The sequence below is a fragment of the Balaenoptera musculus genome, chromosome 10, assembly GCF_009873245.2.
Source record: "Balaenoptera musculus isolate JJ_BM4_2016_0621 chromosome 10, mBalMus1.pri.v3, whole genome shotgun sequence".
NCBI lineage: Eukaryota > Metazoa > Chordata > Mammalia > Artiodactyla > Balaenopteridae > Balaenoptera > Balaenoptera musculus.
The window spans coordinates 96934295-96958398 of NC_045794.1; the positions used below are offsets into that span (position 1 = coordinate 96934295).

Genomic DNA, 24104 nt, shown 5'->3' on the forward strand with positions numbered 1-24104 from the left:
GCCACGGAGCAACTAAGCTCGTGTGCCACAACTACTGAGCCTGTGCTCTAGAGCCCGTGAGCCACAACTACTGAGCCCACATTCCACAACTACTGAAGCCCGTGCGCCTTGAGCCCATGCTCCACAATGAGAGAAGCCACTGCAATGAGAAGCCCGCGAACCGCAACAAAGAGTAGCCCCCGCTCGCCGCAACTAGAGAAAGCCCGCGTGCAGCAACGAAGACCCAACACAGCCAAAAATAAATAAAATAAAATAAAAAAATAAAATTAAAAAAAAAAAGAACTGGCTAAAAAGTCAATAGAAGAAAAAGAATGAATTACTTAAAAATAACTAACCCAAACAATCCAGGAACAGAGAAATAAAAGAACAAAAAACAGAGGGGACAAAAAAACCCAAATATCAAGATGGCAGACTGGAATCCAATCATATGAGTAATTACACTAAAGGTAAATGGAATAAGCATCCAATAAAACTGATGAATCTCTTGATTCATTAAAGAGAGAAAACATAAATCACCAACAACAGTAATGAAAGACAGGACATCTCTACAAAACCTACAGAACAATAAGATAAAATTATGAATAACCTTATGCCAATATGTTTAACAACTTGAATGTAATGGGGGCTTCCCTGGTGGTGCAGTGGTTGGGAGTCTGCCTGCTGATGCGGGGGACACAGGTTCGAGCCCTGGTCTGGGAGGATCCCACATGCCGCGGAGCAGCTGGGCCCGTGAGCCACAATTACTGAGCCTGCGCATCTGGAGCCTGTTCTCCGCAACAAGAGAGGCCGCGATGGTGAGAGGCCCGCGCACCGCGATGAAGAGTGGCCCCGCTTGCCGCAGCTGGAGAAAGCCCTCGCACAGAAACGAAGACCCAACACAGCTAAAAATAAATAAATAAATAAATAAATAAATATTTTAAAAAACCCCACTACAATAAGCATAATACAGTGTCCCAAAAGTCTGAAAACATAGGGAAAATCATGTATTTATTGTAAATTAAAAAAAAAATGTAATGGATAAATTTCTTGAAAAATATAATTTACCAAAACATACAAAAACATAAAATATATGAATAGTTCAAGATCTATAATAAAGAAATTGAATTCATAATTAACAACCTTCCCACTAGAAAACTCCAGGCCCAGATGCTTCATTGGTGATTACACCAAATTTTTTTTTTTTTTAAGAAGTTGAATATTTTATTATTAAACTGTTTCTTATTTTCCTGCAAGGTTGTTGCTTCACTGTATAAAAATAGCACCAGCAAACACAGTATATTGCAAAATTAAGATACTAATGTTCTTCACTGGACACTATACAACTAACAAACTTTACTCCGCTGTCATTTATTTCCAGTGGCAAGTTCATTGAGTATTTTGACCCAAATCCAGGGATGGCTGTAAGCAAGTTACAATATTATATAAGGTTAAGATAACAATGTTATCCTTGAATTATATAATTTTTATAACTAGTTTTACCACAGATAATTTCAGGAATTCTGAGCATTATAACTGGAGACTAGCCTAAAAATCACAGGGTGTTGTGAAAAAAATGCATAGTGTTTATCTGAAATCATTAGGAAGTTAAGGGGTATTCTTTTCAGGCAACATTGTTGCAAGTAGTTTCTTTTGCTAAAAGTTGCTTTTTAAAAATCTATCCACCACTAATTTAAGACAACTATGCTAGCTTAAGTTGTTTCAAACTAGTTTATTTAGGGGTTCCATTTTCACTCCTCAATAGACTTTATGTATTTCTCATAGCTTCTTCACTCATTAGTTCATCTAGTTCTGAAGGGTTGCTGAGTGTCATCTTGATCAGCCAACCATCTTCATAACAGGATTTGTTGACAAGTCCTGGATTTTCTGCTAGAGCTTCATTAATTTCAGTTACTTCTCCTGATAGAGGAGAATAGAGTTCACTAGCAGCTTTCACACTTTCCAAAGCACCAAATTCCTCTTGTTTGTTCAATTTTGTCCCAACTTCAGGCAGACTACAGTAAACATCTCCCAAAGCTTCCTGTGCAAAATTGCTGATTCCCACTGTTCCAACACCGTTTTCTGTTGTTACCCATTCATGTTTGTCTGTGAATTTACGACCCGACAGCAGAGCGGGGCCAGTGCGCAGCGCCCGGACGGCGCCCACCCGCAGTCCCCAGGGCCGCGGCGGGCAGGGCGCGTTGGGCGCAGAGCTGGTGCGCAGGCTGCAGACCGCGGCCCGCACGCTCCGCGCCACTCGCAGCGCCATGTTCGCAGGGGTGCAGAGGGTCTCCGCGCAGCATCTAGAGCCACACCAAATATTTAAAGAAGATAAAACACCAATCTTACATAAACACCTTCAAAAGTAGAAGAGAAGGGAACACTTCCCCACTTGTTTTATGAGGCCAGCATAACTCTGATACCAAAAACTGACATTATATAAAAAGAAAATTGCAGATAATATCATTCATGAACATAGACAAAAAATTAGCAAATTAAAAAATATTACTACTGAGTTGTAAAACAAAGTATTAGCAAATTGAATCCAGCAATATATAAAAATTATAATCATATCCATATGGAGTTTATACCAGTTATACAAAGTTGGTTCAACTTTGCAAACTTAGGATAGGCAAAAACGTCTTAAAACACAGAAAGCACTAACCATAAAAGAAAAACTTGATAAGCTGGACTTCATCAAAATTAAAATTTTATACCCTTCAAAAAAAAAAAAGAAAAGGTAAATCTTAGATTGAGAAAAAATATTCACAACACATATACATGACAAAGGACTTATATTCAGATTACACTTTTAAAAATTCCTACAACTCAGTAATTAAAAAAAAAGACAACAACCCAAGTTATAAAAATGGGCAAAAGACTTGGACACTTCACAAATGAAGGTATACAAATGGCCAATAAGCACATTAAAAGATACTCAACATTGTTAGTAATTCTGGAAATGCAAATTAAAACCACTATGAGATTCCAATACACACCCAGCAGAATAGCCAAATTAAAAGGACTGACAAGGGAATTCTCTGGTAGTCCAGTGGTTAGGACTCTGTACTTTCACTGCTGAGTGTAGGGGTTCAGGCCCTGGACAGGGAACTAAGATCCAACAAACTGGGGCTTCCCTGGTGGCGCAGTGGTTGAGAATCTGCCTGCCAATGCAGGGGACACGGGTTCGAGCCCTGGTCTGGGAAGATCCCACATGCCGCGGAGCGACTAAGCCCGTGAGCCACAACTGCTGAGCCTGCGCGTCTGGAGCCTGTGCTCCGCAACGGGAGAGGCCGCGACGGTGAGAGGCCCGCGCACCGCGATGAAGAGTGGCCCCTGCTCGCCACAACTGGAGAAAGCCCTCGCACAGAAACGAAGACCCAACACAGCCATAAATAAATAAATAAATAAATAAATAAATAAATTTATTAAAAAAAAAAAAAACTGGACAGTCCTGGCTACTGTCACTTTAAAAGAGCTTCTTTAAAAAAAAAAAAAAGATCCCACAAACTGCACGGGTGCAGCCAAAAAAATTTTTTTTTAATTTTTTAATAAAAATAAAAGGACTGAGAAGATCAAGTATTGTCAAGGACATGGAGCAACAGGAACGCTCACACACGGCTGGTGGGAATGTAAAATGCTATAAACACTTTGGCAGTTTCTTTCTTTCTTTCTAAAAGACACTTACCACACCACTCAGGACTCCCACTTCTAGATGTTTACCCAAGAGACAGAAAAACCTATGTCCACACAAAGACCTTCATGAGAATGTTGGGGTTTTTTGGTTTGTTTGTTTTTTCATTTCTTGGCTGTGCTGCACCTTTGTGGGATCTTAGTTCTCTGACCAGGGATCGAACCCAGGCCCTCGGCAGTGAAAGCGCGAAGTCCTAACTATTGGACTGCCAGGGGATTCCCTTTTATTTATTTTTTTTAATTTATTTTTTATTTTTAGACCTTCATGTGAACGTTGATAGCTTTATTCATAATAGCCAAACCATGGAAACAACCCAAACAAATGGTGAGTATATAACCAATCTGAGATCCATCCATTCAGTGCATCACTACTCAGCAATCAAAAGGAGCAAACTATGATAAATATGACATGGCTGAATCTCAAAAGTGTTATGCTGAGTGAAAGAAGCCCGGGTTCAATCCCTGGTTGGGGAACTGAGACCTCGCAAGCCATGCGGCGTGGCCAAAATTAAAAAAGAAAAAAAAAAAAAAAAACCATAACAGTAACATACAGAGTATTTTCACTGCCCTAAAAATCCTCTGTGCTCTGTCTACTCATCCCTCGCTCCCCCCAACCCCTGGCAACCACTGACCTTTTTATTGTCTCCATAGTTTTGCCTTTTCCAGAATGTCATATAGGTGGAATAACGCAGTATGCAGACTTTTCAGATTGGTTTCTTTCACTAGGTAAAAAGCATTTAAGATTCCTCCATGTCTTTTCATGGCTTGATAGCTCATTTATTTTTAGCACTGAATACTACTCCATTGTCTGAATGGACCACAGTTTGTTTATTCATTCACCTACTGAAGGAATCTTGGTTGCTTCTAAGTTTAGGCAATTATGAATAAAACTGCTATAAACATCGTATGCAGGTTCTTGTGTGAACATAAGTTTTCAACTCCTTTGTATAAATACCAAGGAGTGAAATTGCTGGATCATATGGTGAGATTATGCTTAGTTTTATGAGAAACCGCCAATCTGTCTTCCAAAGTGGCTGTACCATTTTGCATTCCCATCAGCAAAGTTCCTGTTGCTCTACAGCTTTGTCAGCATTTGGTGTTGTCAGTGTTCCAGATTTTAGCCATTCCAATAGGTGTGCAGTGGTATCTCATTGTTTTAATTTGTATTTTCCTGGTGACACAAGCTGTGGAACATGTTTTCATATGCTTATTTGCTATCTGTATATGTTCTTCGGAGAGATGTCTGTTAAGATCTTTGGCTCATTTTATAATCAGGTTATTTCCTTATTATTGCATTTTAAGAGTCCTTTGTATAATTTGGATAACAGTCCTTTATCAAATATGTCTTCTGCAAATATTTTCTCCCAGCCTGTGGCTTATCTTTTCATTCTCCTGACAGCGCAGAAGTTTTTAATTTTGAGGAAGCCCAGCTTACTAGTTATTTCTTTCAAGGATCATGCTTTTGGTGTTATATCTTAGAAGTCATTGCCAAACCCAAGATCATCTAGATTTTCTCCTATGTTATCTTCTAGGAGTTTTTTTTGTTTTTATTTACTTTTGGCTGCGTCGGGTCTTAGTTGTGGCACGTGGGATCTTTCGTTGCAGCACACGGGCTCTTCGTTGCGGCGCGTGGGCTCCTCTCTAGTTGTGGCACATGGGCTTCTCTCTAGCTGTGGTGCGCGAGCTTAGTTGCCCCGTGGCACGCGGGATCTTAGTTCCCTGACCAGGGATAGAACCCACGTCCCCTGCATTGGAAGGCGGATTCTTAACCACTGGATCACCAGGGAAGTCCCTTCCAGGAGCTTTATAGTTTTCTGTTTTACATTTAGGCCTATGATCCATTTTGAGCTAATCTTTCCAAACTGTGTATGGTCTGTCTAGATTCATTTTTTTTTTGCATGTGATGTCCAGATGTTCCAGTATCATTTGTTGAAAAGACTATCCATTGTATTGCCTTTGCTCCTTGGGCCAAGTATCATTTGACTATTTTTATATGGGTCTATTTCTGGACTCTCCATTCTGTTTCATTGATCTGTCTATTCCTTAACCAATACTACGCTGTCTCGATTTACTGTAGCTTTATAGGAAGTCTTGAAGTTGGGTAGTGTCAGTCCTCCAACTTTGTTCTTTAATTTTGAGTTGGCTAATTCTGGATCTTTTGCCTCTCCCTACAAACTTTAGACTGAGCTTGTCAATATCCACAAAATAACTTAGTGGGATTTTGATTGGGATTGAATTGAATCTATAGATCACGTTGGGAAGAACTGATGTCATGATGTGATATCGTGAGTCTTCCTATCCATAAACAGGGAATAACAATTTAATCCTTCTTTGGTATCTTTCACCAGAGTTTTGTAGTTTTCCTCATGTAGGTCTTGTATGATATAAATTTTTAATACGCATACTGATGTATTCAGTATGGAGTTTGTCCATGTAATTGCCATCTGTCTTTGAGGTCAGGGCCATGTCTGCTTAAGTAGCAGATGGTGTGACAACATTTGTAGGTATGGACATCAGAAATGCTGATGAAGGGGAGGAGAATCTGATAGATTCCATTAGAATCTGGATTCTAATCCCAGCTCGACCACTAACTTGCTGTATGACCTCTGGCAAGAGATTTCCCCTTCTGGGCCTTAATGAAGGGGTTAGGCTAAACCAGTGGATCCTGGGCTCAACTCCCAAATGTTTTTTCAGTAGGTTTGGGGTAGCACCTGGAGAAGTCTGTATAATTAAAAACTTAACGCTGGTGTTTTTGATCTCCGGGATCCACTGACTTATTTGGAGTAAAGGTTCCCAAATTTCCTCCACTCATGTGCCTTTAGTGATTCAATAATTGCTTCATGATGCCCCAGGCCTAAAGAAATACCTAATAGTTCTGTCATTAAGTAGATAAGCCCAAACAAACTCAGTAAGTTTTTTTTAAAATAAATTTATTTATTTATTTATTTATTTTTGGCTGTGTTGGGTCTTCGTTGCTGTGCACGAGCTTTTCATTGTCATGGCTTCTCTTGTTGTGGAGCACGGGTTCTAGGCGTGCGGGCTTCAGTAGTTGTGGCACGTGGGCTCAGTAGTTGTGGCTTGCGGGCTCTAGAGCTCAGGCTCAGTAGTTGTGGCGCACGGGCTTAGTTGCTCCGCGGCATGTGGGATCTTTCTGGACCAGGGATCAAACCCGTGTCCCCTGCATTGGCAGGCGGATTCTTAACCACTGCGCCACCAGGGAAGCCCCAAACTCAGGAAGTATTTATGTCCTAACAGTTTAGTGCCTTTTGGGCACCGCACACTGTCTGAAACCTCGGAATCAGACTGGACACCCCACTCTCTTTTCCTCTTCCACATTGATTTACACACAGTACTTGCTTTTTATCACAACAACCTCCAAAACCTCGGCTTGGCAAAGATATGACATTATCAGAAGGAATGCAGTGCGAGCCAGCGCTGAAACTGCCTCAAGCTAGCAGTCTGTGCAGAATCAGGCGGCACTGCGTTATAGGCTGAATGGTGCCCCCTCTTCAAATTCATTCATGTTGAAGTCCTAACCCCCAGGACCTCCGACTGTGACTGAATTTGGAGACAGGGCTATTAAGGAGGTAATTAAGGTAAAATGAGGTCATATGGGTGGGCCCTAATCCAATATGACTGGTGACCTTATAAGAGGAGATTAGAACACGGATATGCCCACACAAAAGAAAGACCACGTGAGACACAGCAAGAAGACAGCCATCTGCAAGCCAAAGAGAGAGGCTCTGGAAGAAATGAAACTTGCCGACACCTTGATCTTGGACTTCTAGCCTCCAGGACTGTGTTGTTTAAGCCACCCAGTCTGTGGTAATTTGTCAGGGGAGCCCGGCAAACCAACACACCAGGTTTCCTCTAAGATTTTAAAATATCCCTCAGCACCCCTGAGAGGTCCCTGCCATGCCTCAGAGCACCTCAACACACAGTTGCAGAACCACACACAGAGGGTCTTAAATATTCCCCACTCAAATCAGTAATTGCTAGGGTATAAGTCAGCTAGCAAAATTTCACTCAGCATATATAAACATTTCTGCCCTAATCACACACCTGGCTCTTTGCTTCAGCAGACGTCCATCACTTGGTAGAAGAGTCACCCTAGGCCAGTGATTTAGGTAGCCAGTTAGGAGGTCGTTGGAGTAGTTTGGGAGAAAGCCAGTCGTGAACCGGACCGGGATGGTAGCAGTGGGAATGCAGAAAAGTGGACATATCGGGATATGTTTTGTGGTGAGAAGTAGTTCAGTCAGAACTTGTAGATGGATCTGTGAGTGGGAGAGAGCAGAATCAAGGATAATTCCTAGGTTTTTGTTTATAATTAATTATATTTCTACTGTGACTACAATCTTTCATTCCACAATTTTTAGTGAGAGCCTGCTAAATGCCATACTATGTCCAAGGTGTTGGGATAGAGAAGTGGGAAAGACAACGTCCCTGCTTTCACTTGATTAGGAGTGTGGATGCTAAAGCTAGACTGCCTGGGTTCAAATTCCAGCTCTGTCACTTAGTAGCTGTGTGACTTTGGGCAAGTTACTTACCCTACCTAAGACTCAGTTTCCTTATCTGCACAATGGGGATAATAAAGGTATCCACCTCCTAGAACTGCTATAAGGATTTAAAAAGTTAATATATTACAGCACTTATAACAGTGCCTAACAAGAGTAAGCAGTCTATAAGTTTTAGCTATTACAACTCAGGGAACTTTTATCCTAGTGGAAGGAGACAGAAAATAAACAAACACTGAATATTATATTGTGATAAGTTCAATGAAGAAAATAAAAAAGGGGGATGTGATAGAGAGCTTCGTGAACTACTTTACACTGGGGGCTCAGGAAAGGCCTTTCTGAGGAGATAACATTTAAACTGAGACCTAGGGGAATTCCCTGGTGATCCAGTGGTTAGGACTGTGCACTCTCACTGCCAGGGGCCCAGGTTCAATCCCTGGTCAGAGAACTAAGATCCCACAAGCCGTGCGGTGTGGCCAAAATTAATTAATTAATTAATTAAATTAAATAAAAAATAAACAAGCCAGTAGTGAAAATAAATTTGCTTTAAGAAATAAAATAAACTAAGACCTAAATGGTAAGAAGGAGCCAGACAAGAGAATATCCAGGAAAAGAACATTCTAGAAAGAAACAACAAAAGTAAATTCCCCAAGGAACAAATCTGGCATGTTCCAGCAGGTCAGTAGGGCTGGAATTCAGTGAGAGAGGGAGAGAATGATGCAGAATGAAGCTGGCAAGGCAGGCAGTTGACAGATCACATAGGCCCTTATAGGTCAGCAGGGTAAGGAATCAGCTTTTATTTCAGAGTAATGAGAGGGACTTCTCTTGTGGTCCAGTGGTTAAGACACCGCGCTCCCAATGCAGGGGGCCCTGGTTCCATCCCAGGTCAGGGAACTAGATCCCGCGTGCATACCGCAACTAAGAGTTTGCATGCCGCAACCAAGACGTCTGCATGCCACAACAAAGATCCCTCATGCCACAACTAAGACCCAGCACAGCCAAAATACATAAATAAATGAATATTAAAAAAAAAAAAAGACTGATGAGGAGTAGGGAGTGATTAAATGAGGAAGGCGGCGTGGTTTGACTTACTTTTTAAAGAGATCTGTCTGGCAGTTGTATGAATAGGTTTTAGGGACAAGAGTCTACTACAGGACTTCAGGCAAGACACGAGGGTGACTTCATCTGGGGGGAGGGACAGAGGTAAGAGGACAGATCTGAGATGTGTCTTAGATATAGAATCAACTAGACTTGTACTTCATACAAAGGTCCTGCTGTACAAAGCTCAGGACAGTCTGCCTCATACTAGTCACAGGTGTTGACATTTGCAGCTTAGATTCAGATTTGCAGCCTTAGGGCTTTAGATTCTGCCAGTCGTGGATCTGAATTCTGGCTCCATCACTCAGCCACTGTGTGACCTTATACAAGCCGTCTTCACAGCTTCCTCCCCTGTAAAAGGGCGATGGAAAACAACACTTGGCTTAAGCGTAGCTGTGGAAGTTAAATGAGAGAACCCAGTCAGAGCACTTCGCACAGAATCTGACCACACAGGAAGAGCTCAGTGAATGTCGGCGGTTATCACTGCACTCAGTTACTGGACATCTCCACACTCATTCCGATGAACCAACTGCAACTGTTCTTTTCCTGGCCTCCCTGCCTCCAGCTCCACCTGCTCCAATCCATCCTCAACTCTGCTGTAGGACATTACCTCGGACATAAAGCAGTCATGTCACTCCCCTTTCAGAATCACTGCAACGGCTCCCCTGCCTACAGACAAAACCCCAAAGTCTTAGAACAACACCCAAAGGCCCTGAGCACTCGGCACCCTGCCTGCCTCCCCACCAGCCCCTTCCCACGTCCTAGCCTACAGCCATGCTACATTATTTCAGTTCCCCAAATAAACCACTGCTCCAACTTACCATGCTTTTGTCTATGCCGAAGTATTCTTACCCCCATGTACCTGTTAAACAATAACTCATCTGTCGAGACACAGCTTAAGTATCACTTATCCTGACACCTCCCTTCCCATCCACCGAGAACTGCTCTCTCCTCTCTATTATCACTGTAAATTGCACATAATTCCAATACTTCACTGATCAATCTATAATCTTCACCTGTGAAGTCGCAGAGGGCAGGCACCGAGAGCACCTCTGAAACCCCTGCACGGCACCATTCAGGAAACATCTAATGAATGGAGAACAACGCAGAAGGAGGAGACTTTTATGAATACACTTCTCCAGGGCAGTATGTTTAGCTCCTAGTTGGTGGTCTTCTTAGGGAGGCTTCGCCCTGAGATGGTTAGGAGAAAGGGCTCTGGAATCGGAAAGAAATGTGTTGGAGCACACGCAGTGAGGATGTTCCACTGCGTCCTCACTGTGCGACCCTGAATACGTTACTTAACCTAAGACTCATCTTAGGTCTTCCTCTGTGTCTTCATCTGTAAAATGGAATGATAATAACCTCATAGGGTTGTTGCAAAGAGCAAAAGAGACGTACGTAATGAGCTCAGTCAAGTGCCTGGCATCCATCGAGCACTCCGTGCAGAGTAGCTTTTAAAAAGTGCAAAAGATATATACAATGGAATATTACTCAGCCATAAAAAGAAACGAAACTGAGTTATTTGTAGTGAGGTGGATGGAGTTAGAGTCTGTCATACAGAGTGAAGTAAGTCAGAAACAGAAAAACAAATACAGTATGCTAACACATATATATGGAATCTAAGGGAAAAAAAAAAAAAAGGTCATGAAGAACCTAGTGGCAAGATGGGAATAAAGACACAGACCTACTAGAGAATGGACTTGAGGATACGGGGAGGGGGAAGGGTAAGCTGTGACAAAGTGAGAGAGTGGCGTGGACATATATACACTACCAAACGTAAAATAGATAGCTGGTGGGAAGCAACCGCATAGCACAGGGAGATCAGCTCGGTGCTTTGTGACCACCTAGAGGGGTGGGATAGGGAGGGTGGGAGGGAGGGAGATGCAAGAGGGAAGAGATATGGGAACATATGTATATGTATAACTGATTCACTTTGTTATAACGCAGAGACTAACACACCATTGTAAAGCAATTATACTCCAATAAAAATGTTAAAAAAAAAAAAAAGTGCAAAAAATACAGCAGACCACTAATAGTGATTATGGGGTGTGGGGGGATAGATTTCCATTTTACGTATTTTTATGTATTGTTTGAAAATCAGAAAAATAAAGATATAGCAAAATTAATAATAAAAATTTAAAACAGGGGGATTTCCCTGGTGATCCAGTGGTTAAGACTCCAATGCTTCCACTGCAGGGGGCTCAGGTTCAATCCCTGGTCGGGGAACTAAGATCCCGCATGCCACGCTGGCATGGGAGAAGAATTTAAAAAATTTTTTAAATTAGGGACTTCCCTGGTGGCACAGTGGTTGAGAATCCGCCTGCCAATGCAGGGGACACAGGTTTGATCCCTGGTCCGGGAAGATCCCACATGCCTCAGAGCAACTAAGCTCGTGCGCCACAACGACTAAGCCTGCGATCTAGAGCCGGTGAGCCACAGCTACTGAGCCCGCGTGCTATAGCTACTGAAGCCCACGCGCCTAGAGCTTCTTGTGCTCTGCAACAAGAGAAGCCACCGCAATGAGAAGCCCGCTCACCGCAACGAAGAGTAGCCCCCGCTCGCCACAGCTAGAGAAAGCCTGCATGCAGCGACGAAGACCCAACTCAGCCATAAATAAATAAATTTTTTAAAAAACCAAACAAAAAAACAGATCCAAGCCTTCTACTCCATATCCATTGTTTTTTACATGCTCCCAAACCCTGGAGAGATGGGTCATGTTTAAGAATAAGTATGGGGGCTTCCCTGGTGGCACAGTGGTTGAGAATCGGCCTGCCAATGCAGGGGACACGGGTTCGAGCCCTGGTCTGGGAAGATCCCACATGCCGCGGAGCAACTGGGCCCGTGAGCCACAACTGCTGAGCCTGCACGTCTGGAGCCTGTGCTCCGCAACAAGAGAGGCCGCGATAGTGAGAGGCCCGCGCACCGCGATGAAGAGCGGCCCCCACTCGCCGCAACTGGAAAAAGCCCTCACACAGAAACGAAGACCCAACACAGCCAAAAATAAACATAATAAATAAATTATAAATAATAAATTAAAAAAAAAAATAAGTATGGCCTAACACAACATTGAAAATCAACTATAGTCCAATAAAAAAATAAATAAATAAAATAAAATGTGAGCCAAAAAAAAAAAGGCACCACCAAAATCAGTAAGTCTGTCTGAAGTGCTTAGCAATAAAGCAAAGGTGGTAAAAAAAAAAAAAAGAAGTATGGCCTTGGTCAGCAGGGGGCTGGCACTGGGAGAAGAAAATGGTTTCTTAGGAATCCTTTGCCCTAGACTGTTCATTCTAAACCACAAAGTAAGGAGACAGGTATCCGGGGCAGTAGCTCTGTTCAGTGATGAACACTATATAGATAACAAGAGTTTCTTCCAAGCCAGCAGTCACAGACTTACATGCTTTCAGTGGTCAGATGCCAGCACAGATGCATGCATGTTGTAAACAGTGGGGACTGGCAAGCTGGAGAGGACAAATGCTGTCTAAAGGAAACAGAGCTAGCAGCCCCAGCCAAGTGCTGCCCACCGTGTAGGCACCAGTGTCCCCACATATTCTAATTTTTTAAAAAAGAAAAGCTGAAAATCCAGATTATTTTTTGTAAAATTTAAATATTACTTCAAAAAATTTTATAACCACAGTACCAGCCAAACAAAACACTTTTGCAGGCTGAATTCAGCACATAAGTTCCAGCTTGCACCACACTTTTCTACAGGATTTCTTAGGAAATTGAGGCTGGGGCAAACCATGAAAATGGGTACCTCCACCAAGGTCAGAGTCCTTCATCTTTGCCTGTGTGTGTACAAATGAGTTAAGCCTGTCAGTCCCCATGTCCTTCCCAGCCAACAGTAAAGCTGATAGTCTTTTTTTTTTTTTTTTTAACAAAGTATCTAAAACTTCACTCAACATGCTTCAGGGTAAAGAGAAAAAAGTAATTTCTACTTATTCTTCACAACCCAGCTGAGGTGATACCTTCCCCGGGAATCTGTCCCCTGATCCCTTAGCCCACCACGCTCTGTAGGACTAGCTAACATTCCCTGAGCACTTACTGTGCCAGGTCCTGCCTGAAGATCTTTACCAGTAAAAACCCATCTAATCCTCTCAACATACCTGTGATGCAGGTACTACTCCACACCCATTTTACATAAGATGAAGTAACCTGCCAGAGACCACTCCGTTTAGACAGAGCAGGGTCAGGACTTGGATGGGGAACTCCTTGAGGACTAGTGTCTCATCTTAATCATTTTTGAATCCAGAGGGATAAGTACTTTGGCACTAAATGTTCACGAATGAACAGACAAATGGATCACTCCCCATCTGTATATGTGGATACGGTAGGCTCTGAAGGGTGATCTTGACAACACAGGTATTTCTTCAACAATCTTTCTATGCGTCACACCTATTGGGCTCTAGACATGAACAGATCATGGTTAGAGGGCTCAGTTTGGTGAGGGTACCAGGTGTGTAAATTTTAAATTTAAAATAATAGCAATGTCACTTGGTTTGGCTTGCAAAAATCAGGGAAAGCTTCCTGGCAGAGGAAATGCTCAAGCTGAGTCTTGAAGGAAGAGAGTAAAGTGCTTCTCAGGCAGATAAGGACAGAAGGGAGAGTCCAGCTCAGGGGCAGCATGTGCAAAGGCCTCGAGATGACCAAATCTTTATCCAAAGACCTGCAATCAGCCCTGAATGGCTCACACGCAAGGAACATGGTGGGCACATTGGGAGAGGCTGGAGGGTGGACAACTTCCAAGCATTCAGGGCCTTGACTGGGTAAGAGACGGGGAACAAAAAAGGGGTTTTATTTTTTTAACAGTTTTACTGAGGTATGATTTGCATGCTATAAAAATTCATCTCTTTTATGTGTACAATTCAATGATTTTTAGTAAATTTAAAGAGTTGCATAACCATCCCCAAAATCCAGTTTTAGATCTCAATTACCCCAAAAGACCCCTCCTGTCTGTTTGCAGTCAATGCCTGTTCCCACTTCCACCCCAGGCAACCACTGATCTACTTCTTGATTGTACAAATGTCCAATAAACAACAAGGTCCTACTGTATAGCACAGGGAACTATACTCAATATCTTGTAATAATCCATAATGGAAAAGAATCTAAAAAAGAATAGATATACATGTGTATAACTGAATCACTGCTGTACACCTGAAACTAGCACAACATTGTAAATCAATTATATTTCAATAAAAAATTTTTTTTAAAGTCTGGGATGAATAAAAACAAAACAACAACAACAAAAAATGTGCCTTTCCACTAAAGGCAGAAAAAAAATGACCTGATCAGATTTATATTTTTAAAACAACCTCTGAGTTGTGGAGGTTGGTTCGAGGGGGATTAAGACTGAAGGCTGGGACTTCCCTGGTGGTGCAGTGGTTAAGAATCCGCCTGCCAGTGCAGGGGACACGGGTTCGAGCCCTGGGCCGGGAAGATCCCACATGCCGCAGAGCAACTAAGCCCGTGCGCCACAACTACTGAGCCTGTGCTCTAGAGCCCACGTGCCACAACTACTGAAGCCCACATGCCACAACTACTGAAGCCCACGCGCCTAGAGCCTGTGCTCTGCAACAAAAGAAGCCACCGCAATGAGAAGCCCGCGCACCACAACGAACAGTAGCCCCTGCTCGCCACAACTAGAGAAAGCCTGCGCACAGCAACGAAGACCCAACGCAGCCAAAAATAAAAAAGACTGAAGGCTGCCTCTGTCACTATTTCCCTCAATGCTCAGATTTAAGCACCTGAAGGCAAAGGCCTTTTAACAAACTACCAATCACCTTTCTTACTGGACATGCTGGAATCTCCACCAGATGTTTTTTCATAAGTAACACCTAATTGGTCCAAGTGTCAGATGAGTGGTTAGTCCCACTAATCAATATTGAGTGCACTTACCACAGGAAACCAGCGACATTTTCAGATTTAATTGTTGTCAGTGGAAGAATGTGCTCTTGCAATTCACTTTCTGTTTTGCACCACCCCTCTTGAGATGTCAGGATTGTATTAAAGGAATTACTGCTGTTGGTGTCTCCAGAGCACCACATTATATTTAGAAAGAGGGGCTACAACATCACCATGGATTTATAAATGCTTATCTCATGCCCTGTAGGAGTGGTTGGGCTATTTTTTTTTTTTTTTTTAAGGCTTCCTAGTTGATTTTAAGGTGATCAGCTGAAATGAGCAAAAAGCATGGTGGGTTGTCATGAGGATTCAATAAAATACTCAAAGGCACCTGGCAAAAGTAGCTTTTCATTAAATATTCACAGACTCTGAACCTGGATCGATCAACAATGGGAAAAGTGTGGTTTAGTGAAAAGTTTTTTCGGCACCAAGAGGGCTGGTTTACTTAACTTTCCTAAGCTTCACTCTCATTTCTAAAAGGATAAAAAAAACCGTCCTGCCTTTTAAGTTTGCTGTGAGGAAAAACAAGGTTACATGATAGGTGATAAGACATAGCCCAGAAAACACCTGACACACATCACAGACAGTAGAAAACACTTGGCCCCTCTTCCCTTTCACAGGCCAATGGGGACTGGACAAAAATAGCATCTCTCAGGGTACCTGTCAGTGTCCGTGGTGACGGACTGCCACCTGCCTAGACCTCGCTGCATGTATTAGTAAATACACCCCTCAAAAATGGTCATCTGATAAGCACCTGCCAATTAACTGTACACCTAGAAATGGTATCACCAAATTAACTGCCACTATTCTACAAATAAACAATTTCGGTTCCTTTAAGTGAGATTTCAAAATCCCTACTTACATTTCTCATGTTCCTTCCAGTAATTTGCTAGAAGGTGAACCTGTCAATAGGAAGGACAAAAATTATTATTTATCACCAATGCCCTCAAAATAATTGTTGCTCAGAAAACCCAAAACATTCATTTGGAATTTTCAGAATTCAGGCAACCCCCTATCCAACTACTTCCCAGTTTTGACTTCGCCTAAAGGACTCCTCATAGTTGGTCCAGCCCAAACCAGGAAACATTTAAAAAATAATAAGAGTTAAAACTGCTGTGGCCTGGTGATCTGGGTTGCTGGGACACCGTTGTTGGGAGTTGGGAAGGGGCAAGCAGATCCAGCAAAAGTATTGTTTTAAACTAACAGCTAGGAGCTCAGATGAGGTCACAGGATGTTTCAGTTTCAGAGCTTTATGCTCGTCCAAGGCAGTTATCCTACAAGCCTTTGATTTATTCAACATTAATGCTCTGCCCCTGCTCCTTGATCTTATAAACTTTTCTAGAACACAATTTCTCCACCTATTTATAAAGGGAGGCTAATAAAAACACTTCCTTGGTGGGTTAATTGTGAGGCGTAATCTATGACAACGTATCTGAAAGTGCTTTACACTTTGCAAAGCACTACTCACATATTAGTTCTTAGTCTTCCTAAGTCCAGCCATTTTCACGTCGGAGGAAAGTATGGCCCTCAAACATCAAACGCCTTCCCAAGGTCTTTCAGCGAACTAGGGCAGAGCTCGCTCAGTTATCTCCACCCATCAAACCTTCTCAATGTTCAAAGCCTGGTTCAAGAACGCGTTTTCCTCAGCCTAGCGCAGCCGGCAAGACCCAGACGGCCCGGGTTCGCATCCCAGCTCTGCCTCTTTCACAATCCTAGGACACACGTGCGCCCTGTGTGCCAAGACTGCCACAGCGGGAAGGAAAGGGTGGTGACGGCGCCTGGCCAGCCTGGGCGCTTAGCCGCTGTCAGCCCAGTTATCACTCCCTTTCCTGTTTTCTCCCCGCGCTGGGGCTGCAGTCAAGGTCGGGATACTTCGAGAGCTCGCTGCGCGCCAGGCACTGCGCTAATTGCTCTGGCCGAGCGCAGCCCCTCTCCTCAGCCCAAGACAAAGGGGGGGTGGGGGGGGAGTCGCGCCGCCCCCTTCCCCCACGCTGGGCGCAGCCCCGGGGCGGGCATCCCAGCTCTGTGGCCCCCAACTCAGTAGTTCTCCCGTCGACCCCAGCGCCCCCACCCTACACGGCGGTCACTGACGCCCCCAGACTGGACCCCGCTGTCCAGCAGTCCCAGCGAGCCCGCGCCGCTGCTCCCCGCTCCGGCCGGGCTTGCACGGGTACGGGCTGCAGGCTTCCAGCCGACGGGCGCGGGGGCGGGCGTAACGGAGGCTGAGACCGCGCGCCGGGCGGGGGGGGCGTGCCCCGGGGCGGGGCGGGGTGGCCAGCGGTTGGCGCTGGGAACCGGCGAGCGTCGCCCGCCCACGTGACCCACTGGCCCGCCCTGCCCCTCCGGGGATGGAGGCGGGGCAGTTATTGCGATCGCCTTTCGCCTAGGCGGCATCCCCACCCCCTACCACTGGGGGAGCACCAGGGTCAGGAGCTAGCCGTTATCATCCCATTTTGCAGATAAAGCGAAGAACTGAGGCCTTCCCAGAGTCACAGGTGGCCGACCGGGTGTCAAAGCGGTTAGCACCATGCCCCCCCCCTTGTCGGGGCCGCAAAGCGTTGGTCTCCTTTCCTTTGGATTATGTTGGAATGGAAGCTCCAAGAGGGCAGGAACTGTGCCGTCCTCCCGTTCGCTGTTGTGTCCAGAGCACAGTAGGCACGCAGTAAATCATTTGAACAAATAACTCTTACTCTGGGGGCTTCCCTGGTGCCAATGCAGGGGACTCGGGTTAGAGCCCTGGTCAGGGAAGAGCCTACATGCCCGGAGCAACTAAGCCCGTTAGCCACAACTACTGAGCCCGCGAGCCACAACTACTGAAGCCCACGCGCCTAGAGCCCGTGCTCGGCAACAAGAGAAGCCACTGCAATGAGAAACCCGCACACCGCAACGAAGAGTAGCCCCTGCTCGCCGCAACTAGAGAAAGCCCACGCGCAGCGACGAAGACCCAACGCAGCCAAAAATAAATTAATTATTTAAAAAAAAAAAAAGGAAGAAAAAAGAAAAAATTTTCCTCTATTAAAAAAAGATAAATAACTCTTACTCTGGCCCTTCGCTGTCTCTCTAACCTCAACATGAGTCGTCCTGCCCTCTCCCCAAAGATCTTATGAAATAACTGGGGGAAGGCCAGACAGGTGTGATATGATATGGAAACGAGCACCCAGCCTGCACAGCACTGGTGCAGAGGAGTTAATCCAATTTACAGGATAGGTTAAGAGAGACCAGCTAGGAGGCTTCAGTGAAACCCAGAGCAGGGATGATAGTGGTCTGGGTTTAAGGGGTGGCAGTAGGGATAGAAAGAAGAGGAAATATCTGAGATAAGTTTTGGAGAATTAAAGGGATTTGCTGACGGATTGAAAGTAAGTGATAAAGAGGGAGGAATCAAGAGGAAGTTCCTGAGTGGCTGATGGTGCTGGGTACTGAAATGGGGAAAACTAGAAGAGAAATAGGTTTGGAGTAAGGGAATAAAGTGTTCTGTTTTGCAGTTTATGATGTAAGCTATCTCTACAGATGGATATATGAGTCTGCAACTCAGAGGACAAACACACAGGCTGAAGATTGGAATCCGGGGCATATAAATGGCATTTACAGCATTAAGAATGAAAGACATCAGGCTTCCCTGGTGGCGCAGTGGTTAAGAATCCGCCTGCCAATGCAGGGTACACGGGTTCGAGCCCTGGTCCTGGCAGATCCCACATGCCGCAGAACATCTAAGCCCATGCGCCACAACTACTGAGCCTGCGCTCTAGAACCCACGAGCCACAGCTACTGAGCTCGTGTGCCACGACTACTGAAGCCCATGCGCCTAGAGCCCATGCTCCACAACAAGAGAAGCCACCGCAATGAGAGGCCCGGGCACTACAACGAAGAGTGGCCCCCACTCTCCGCAGCTAGAGAAAACCCGTGCGCAGCAAGTAAGACCCAATGCAGCCAAAAATAAATTAAATAAATTAAAAAAAGAATGAAAGACATCACCTTCAGTGAGAAGTAAAGAGAAAAGAAGCAGGTCCAGGACAGAGCCCTGGAGATCACCATTACTTAGGGTTGAGGTAGAAGAGGAAGGCCCTGCAAAGGAGAGAGTATTGGCCAGAGGGGCAGGAGGAAAACCAAGAGGAACCCAGAAAGGACAGTGTTTCAGGAAGGATGGAGTCATCAGTTATGTCCGATGCCACTGAGAGAAGAAAGATGTGGCTCTACATCAGAGAAGCTGTACTTGAACTTGACAGAGTACTTTTGGTGGAGTGTGGGGATAGGTGGAGAAGTGAGGAGAAGCCGAAGTGGAGGTAGTGTGTGCAGACAATTCTTTCAAGACATTGGGGAGTGGAATAGCACCATGGCCGGGGACAGAGGAGGTGATTTCAAGGGATTTATTTGTATAGGATGGGTGACACATGAGCACATTTGTGCTGTTACTGGGATCTGACAGAGGGCGAGAGATTAATGATCCCAGAGAGACAGGAACAGTGAATCACAGAGGGAAGCCCCCCAAAAGAAGGGAGTATATGAGGTTGTGTGTAAAGGCATGGCTCAGACCAGCCAAAAAGCAAGCATAACTTTGCGACAGCTCAGACAAGGCCCAGGAGCTCCACTGCAGAAGGAACAGCCACACTGTTCCAGGGTGGCCACTGTTGCTTAGCAACCTGTGTTTAATAAGATGTTTCAACTGAATTCCTAATTAACCGCCATTTCAACTTATGCTAACAGTTTCTGTCACTGTGGGGTCCTGCCTCAGCTTCCTTCCCTCCCCCAAAGCCTGGTACTTTTGTTTCTTTTGTTGAAATGCGTGAAACTGGAAAGCTCGGGTTTCCGCTTTCCTCTACTGTTAATGATATATGCATTAAGATGTGAAAAATAATACATCACAGAGAAGATGGATTTAGGGACTCTCATTCTGTCTTAAAGGGAGGTTGTCAAAAATTGCAGGATTTACATCTCCAGGTCAGGGCTCTCTGGTGAGCTCCAGCTGCCTTCTTGCCCTCTTGGAGGCATGCCAGACCAAGCAGAATTCTTAATTCCCTCTAGTCAGCCACCCAAACTCACTTATTCCTTGTACAGTTTTTAACCACTACAGAACATGGTCCCACCATCTACCCATTTGACATGTTTACCCAGAGTCATTCTGGATTCCTCCTCTTCCAAACCTACTCCATACAATTAATTACTGCCTCCAACATATTTCTCAAATTCTTCTACTTTTCTGTATGCCTTCTAAGTCTGCCCTGGCCCAAGCCACCATCGTCCTTCCCCTGGATCAGTCCAGGAGCCTTCTAACTGGTCTCCCTGCTGCTTCTCTTGACCCACCTCCAATCCATTCTCCACACAGCACCCAGAGCGTGAGCTCTTAAAACATAACCTGAACAATTTACTCCCCTCCTTAAAACCTTTAAAGTTTTCCCATTATATTCTCCCGCCAACTGGAGCTGTTCACCTCCCTCTCTAAATTCTGTGTCTGTGCCTGGAATGACCTTTCCCCAGCAACTCTCTTCTCCTAACTGGCTCCTTCTCATCCTGCAAGTCAAGGCCTTCTCCCCACACCCCCTCTGCAGGTGCTCCCTTCCCTATTCTCCATCACAGTGCCCTGCTAATTTCCTTCTCAGTTGGAACTAGATGTTTGTTCAGTTTCCACTATCGCCCTGCAGGAGGCAGTAAACTCCATGAGGACAGAGCTGTTCACCTGTGTCTCAGTGTCCAGTGTGGTCCCAGGCACAGAGTAGGCACTAAATAATATGATGAATAAGTTGATTTGTTTGCCAGGAGCAGATTCTCTGTCTGTGAGATTCATGGCTGTGCATTTATAAAATTAATAAAAGTTTAAGCAACTCACAAAAGTTATTCTTCTAGGTAGATTTACTCTTCTAGTTGCTGCCACCTAGCATCTAATAGGATGATAATAACTACCATTTACTCTGCCCAGTATGTGGCAGGCACTGAACATTTATTATTTCTAATTCTTACAAAAACCCAATGAGGTGGTCTTACTCCTATTTTACAAATTAAAACTCTGGGGTGTATGTCCGAAAAAAAATGAAAACACTAATTCAAGAAGGTACATGCACCCCAACGTTCATCACAGCATTATTTACAATAGCCAAGAAATGGAAGCAACCTAAGTATCCAGCAACAGATAAATGGATAAAGAAGATGGGGTATATGTATACAATGGAATATGACTCAGGCATAAAAAAGAATGAAATTTTGCCATTTGCAATAATATGGATGGACTTGGAAGGTATTATGCTAAGTGAAATAAGTCAGACAGAGAAAAACAAATACTGTATGATATCACTTATATATGGAATCTAAAAAATAAACTAGTGAATACAACAAAAAAGAAAGAGACTCGGGGGACTTCACTGGTGGTGCAGTGGTTAAGAATCCACCTGCCAATGAAGGGGACACGGGTTCGAGCCCTGGTGCAGGAAGATCCCACATGCCGCGGAGCAACTAAGCCCATGTGCCACAACTACTGAGCCTGTGCTCTAGAACCCGTGAGCCACAACTACTGAGCCCGTGTGCCACAACTACTGAAGCCCATGCTCTAGGGCCTGTGCTTCTCAACAAGAGAAGCCACCACAATGAGAAGCACACACACCGCAACGAAGAGTAGCCCCCGCTCGCCACAACTAGAGGAAGCCCGCGTACAGCAACGAAGACCCAACACAGCCAAAAATAAATAAATAAATTTATAAAAAAAAAAAAAAGAAAGAGACAGATATAGAGAACAAACTAGTGGTTACAAGTGGGGAGAGGAAAGGGGGAGAGGCAAAGTACTATGTACAGATAAGTAAGCTACAAGGATATATTGTATAATATAGGAAATATAGCCAATATTTTGTAATAACTATAAATGACATATAACCTTTGAAAATTGTGAATTACTATGTCGTACATCTGAAAATTATATAATATTGTACATCAACTATACCTCAATTTTAAAAATCTTTGTTGAAGAAACAGGGAGAAAAAAGCAGCAGCCTGTTGTAATCCTTGAAGTCTCATTAACTAGCTCTTTAGTCTTTGAGCACTTAGTGTATGCTAGGCTCTGTTTTTGGCTCTGGAAATACAGCAGAGAACAAGACAGACTTAAGTCCCAGCCCTCATGAGGCTTACATTCCAGTGGCAGGAGATAGGCAATAAACAAGTAAACTAATGAATGAGAACATTTCAGAGAGAAACAAGTGCTACAAAGGACTGTAAAATGGGGGAAGAGATACAGAGTGAGGGGAGGGAACAACTACTTTAAATAAGGTCCCAGACGAGGTGACTTTGAGCTGAAATCTAAAAAGATGAAGATCCATCCATGAGAAGAGCCATGGAAAGAATATTGCATACAAGTAGAACAGCAAGTGCAAAGGCCCAGAGGCCAACTCAAGCTTGGCAGTCAAAAACAGAAAGAAGAGGTGAGTGGATGGATGCAGCGAAAGGTAGAAAGGATGGTACAAGAGGAGGTTGAAAAGAAAGCTGGGGCCAGGTTATTGTCGATTGTTTGGATTTCATTCAAAGTGCAAGGGGAGGCTATTAGGGGTTTTAAGCAAGAGAATGAACATGGTCTGGTTTGTGATTTTAAAAGATCACCTGCCTGGATTAAAGAAGATGAAGATTCAAACCAAGAAACTAGTTGGAGGGCTGCTGCAGTGGACCAGTGGCTTGTATTAGGGTGGTAGAGGTGGAGAAATAGAGGATACATTTTGGAGGTAGAAGAACCAACAGGGACTTCCCTGGTGATCCAGTGGTTAAGACTCCACGTTCCCAGTTCAGGGGGCCCGGGGTTCTATCCCTGGTCAGGGAACTAGATCCCACATGCCACAACTAAAGATCCACATGCCATAATGAAGATCCAGCATGCCGCAACTAAGACCCGGTGCAGCCAAATAAATAAATATTTTTAAAAAAGAACCAACAGTTTTTGTGGATAGCACAGATATGGGGTTGGAGGTAGAAAGGGTTGAAGAAAAGAAAGAAATCAGGAAAGACTTTCACATATAACTGGTGGACCTCAAATTTAGAAATATATTTAACATATGTTGAGCCCCACTTATTACAGTTAGATTCTCAGTTAATTAGAGTACAGCATAGCATAGGGAAAGAATTTGGACTAAATCTTAAAGTCCAATCCTGTGTGATGTTAGAAAGTGTCTAAACCCAGAGCCACTGTTTCCTCATCGTCCTCTTTTTTTTTTTTTTTTTTTTTTTTCCTTTTTGGCCGCACTGCAGGATGTGGAACTTCCCGGACCAGGGATTAAACCCCTACCCCTGCAGTGGAAGCGCAGAGTCTTAGCCACTGGCCACCAGGGAAGTCCATCCTCATCTTTAGAAGGGTGATTAATTGTCCCTGATTTGAGATGTTTGTAAAGCTCTACGACAGCACCTAGAACTCCGAGTGTGTAAGGAGGTTGTGGGAAATACAAGAGGAAACAGGCAGAGAGCCACGTATCTGAGTTTTTTTTCAGGAGATGGTGATGTAAGAGGGAGTTCTGCAGGATTTTGAGCATGCGGGACATTTACAGCATTGGGCATAAGAGTATTCCAGTTTCTGCCTGAACCGGAAAAGAGTCTCTCTGCTAGCATCCCCGCCCTAGCGCACCTTAAATTTCTGATCAGGGAGAGTGCGAGGTTATTCCTGGCGCCTGGACAGTACCTATCTTAGGTATTCAATAACTGTTTAATGAAGAATGGAGTTGGAGTGATAGCAAGAGTTTGGCGTGGAGAAACGAGAACAGTCCGCGCGAGCCGCCGCAACTCTAGGGCCCGGGGATTTTCACGTCGCTATAGCAACGCCTCCCACTTCACGCGCACCCAGGGGAACTACAAGTCCCGTAAGCGTCCGCGGCTTCCCCCTCTCCCGGGGAGGAGGGGCACAGGGGAGCGCCGAACCGGCTTTACCTCTTTCCTGCAGCGTGATTGGCCCGCGGCTCTGGGGGGCGGCCA

At 44.3% G+C, this 24104-nt stretch overlaps 1 protein-coding gene across 1 annotated transcript; it reads right to left on the reverse strand.

The window, feature by feature from the left end:
• Nucleotides 1–1744: 1744 nt before the first annotated feature.
• LOC118902442 (glycine cleavage system H protein, mitochondrial-like) lies at nt 1745–17241 on the reverse strand. Its single transcript, XM_036866766.1, has 4 exons — nt 16648–17241; nt 16042–16081; nt 7732–7943; nt 1745–2279 (listed from the first exon to the last, which is right to left on the reverse strand). Exons 2-4 carry the CDS (start codon nt 16048–16050, stop codon nt 1745–1747), a joined length of 756 nt encoding a protein of 251 aa, XP_036722661.1. The 5' UTR covers nt 16051–16081; nt 16648–17241.
• Nucleotides 17242–24104: the final 6863 nt, after the last annotated feature.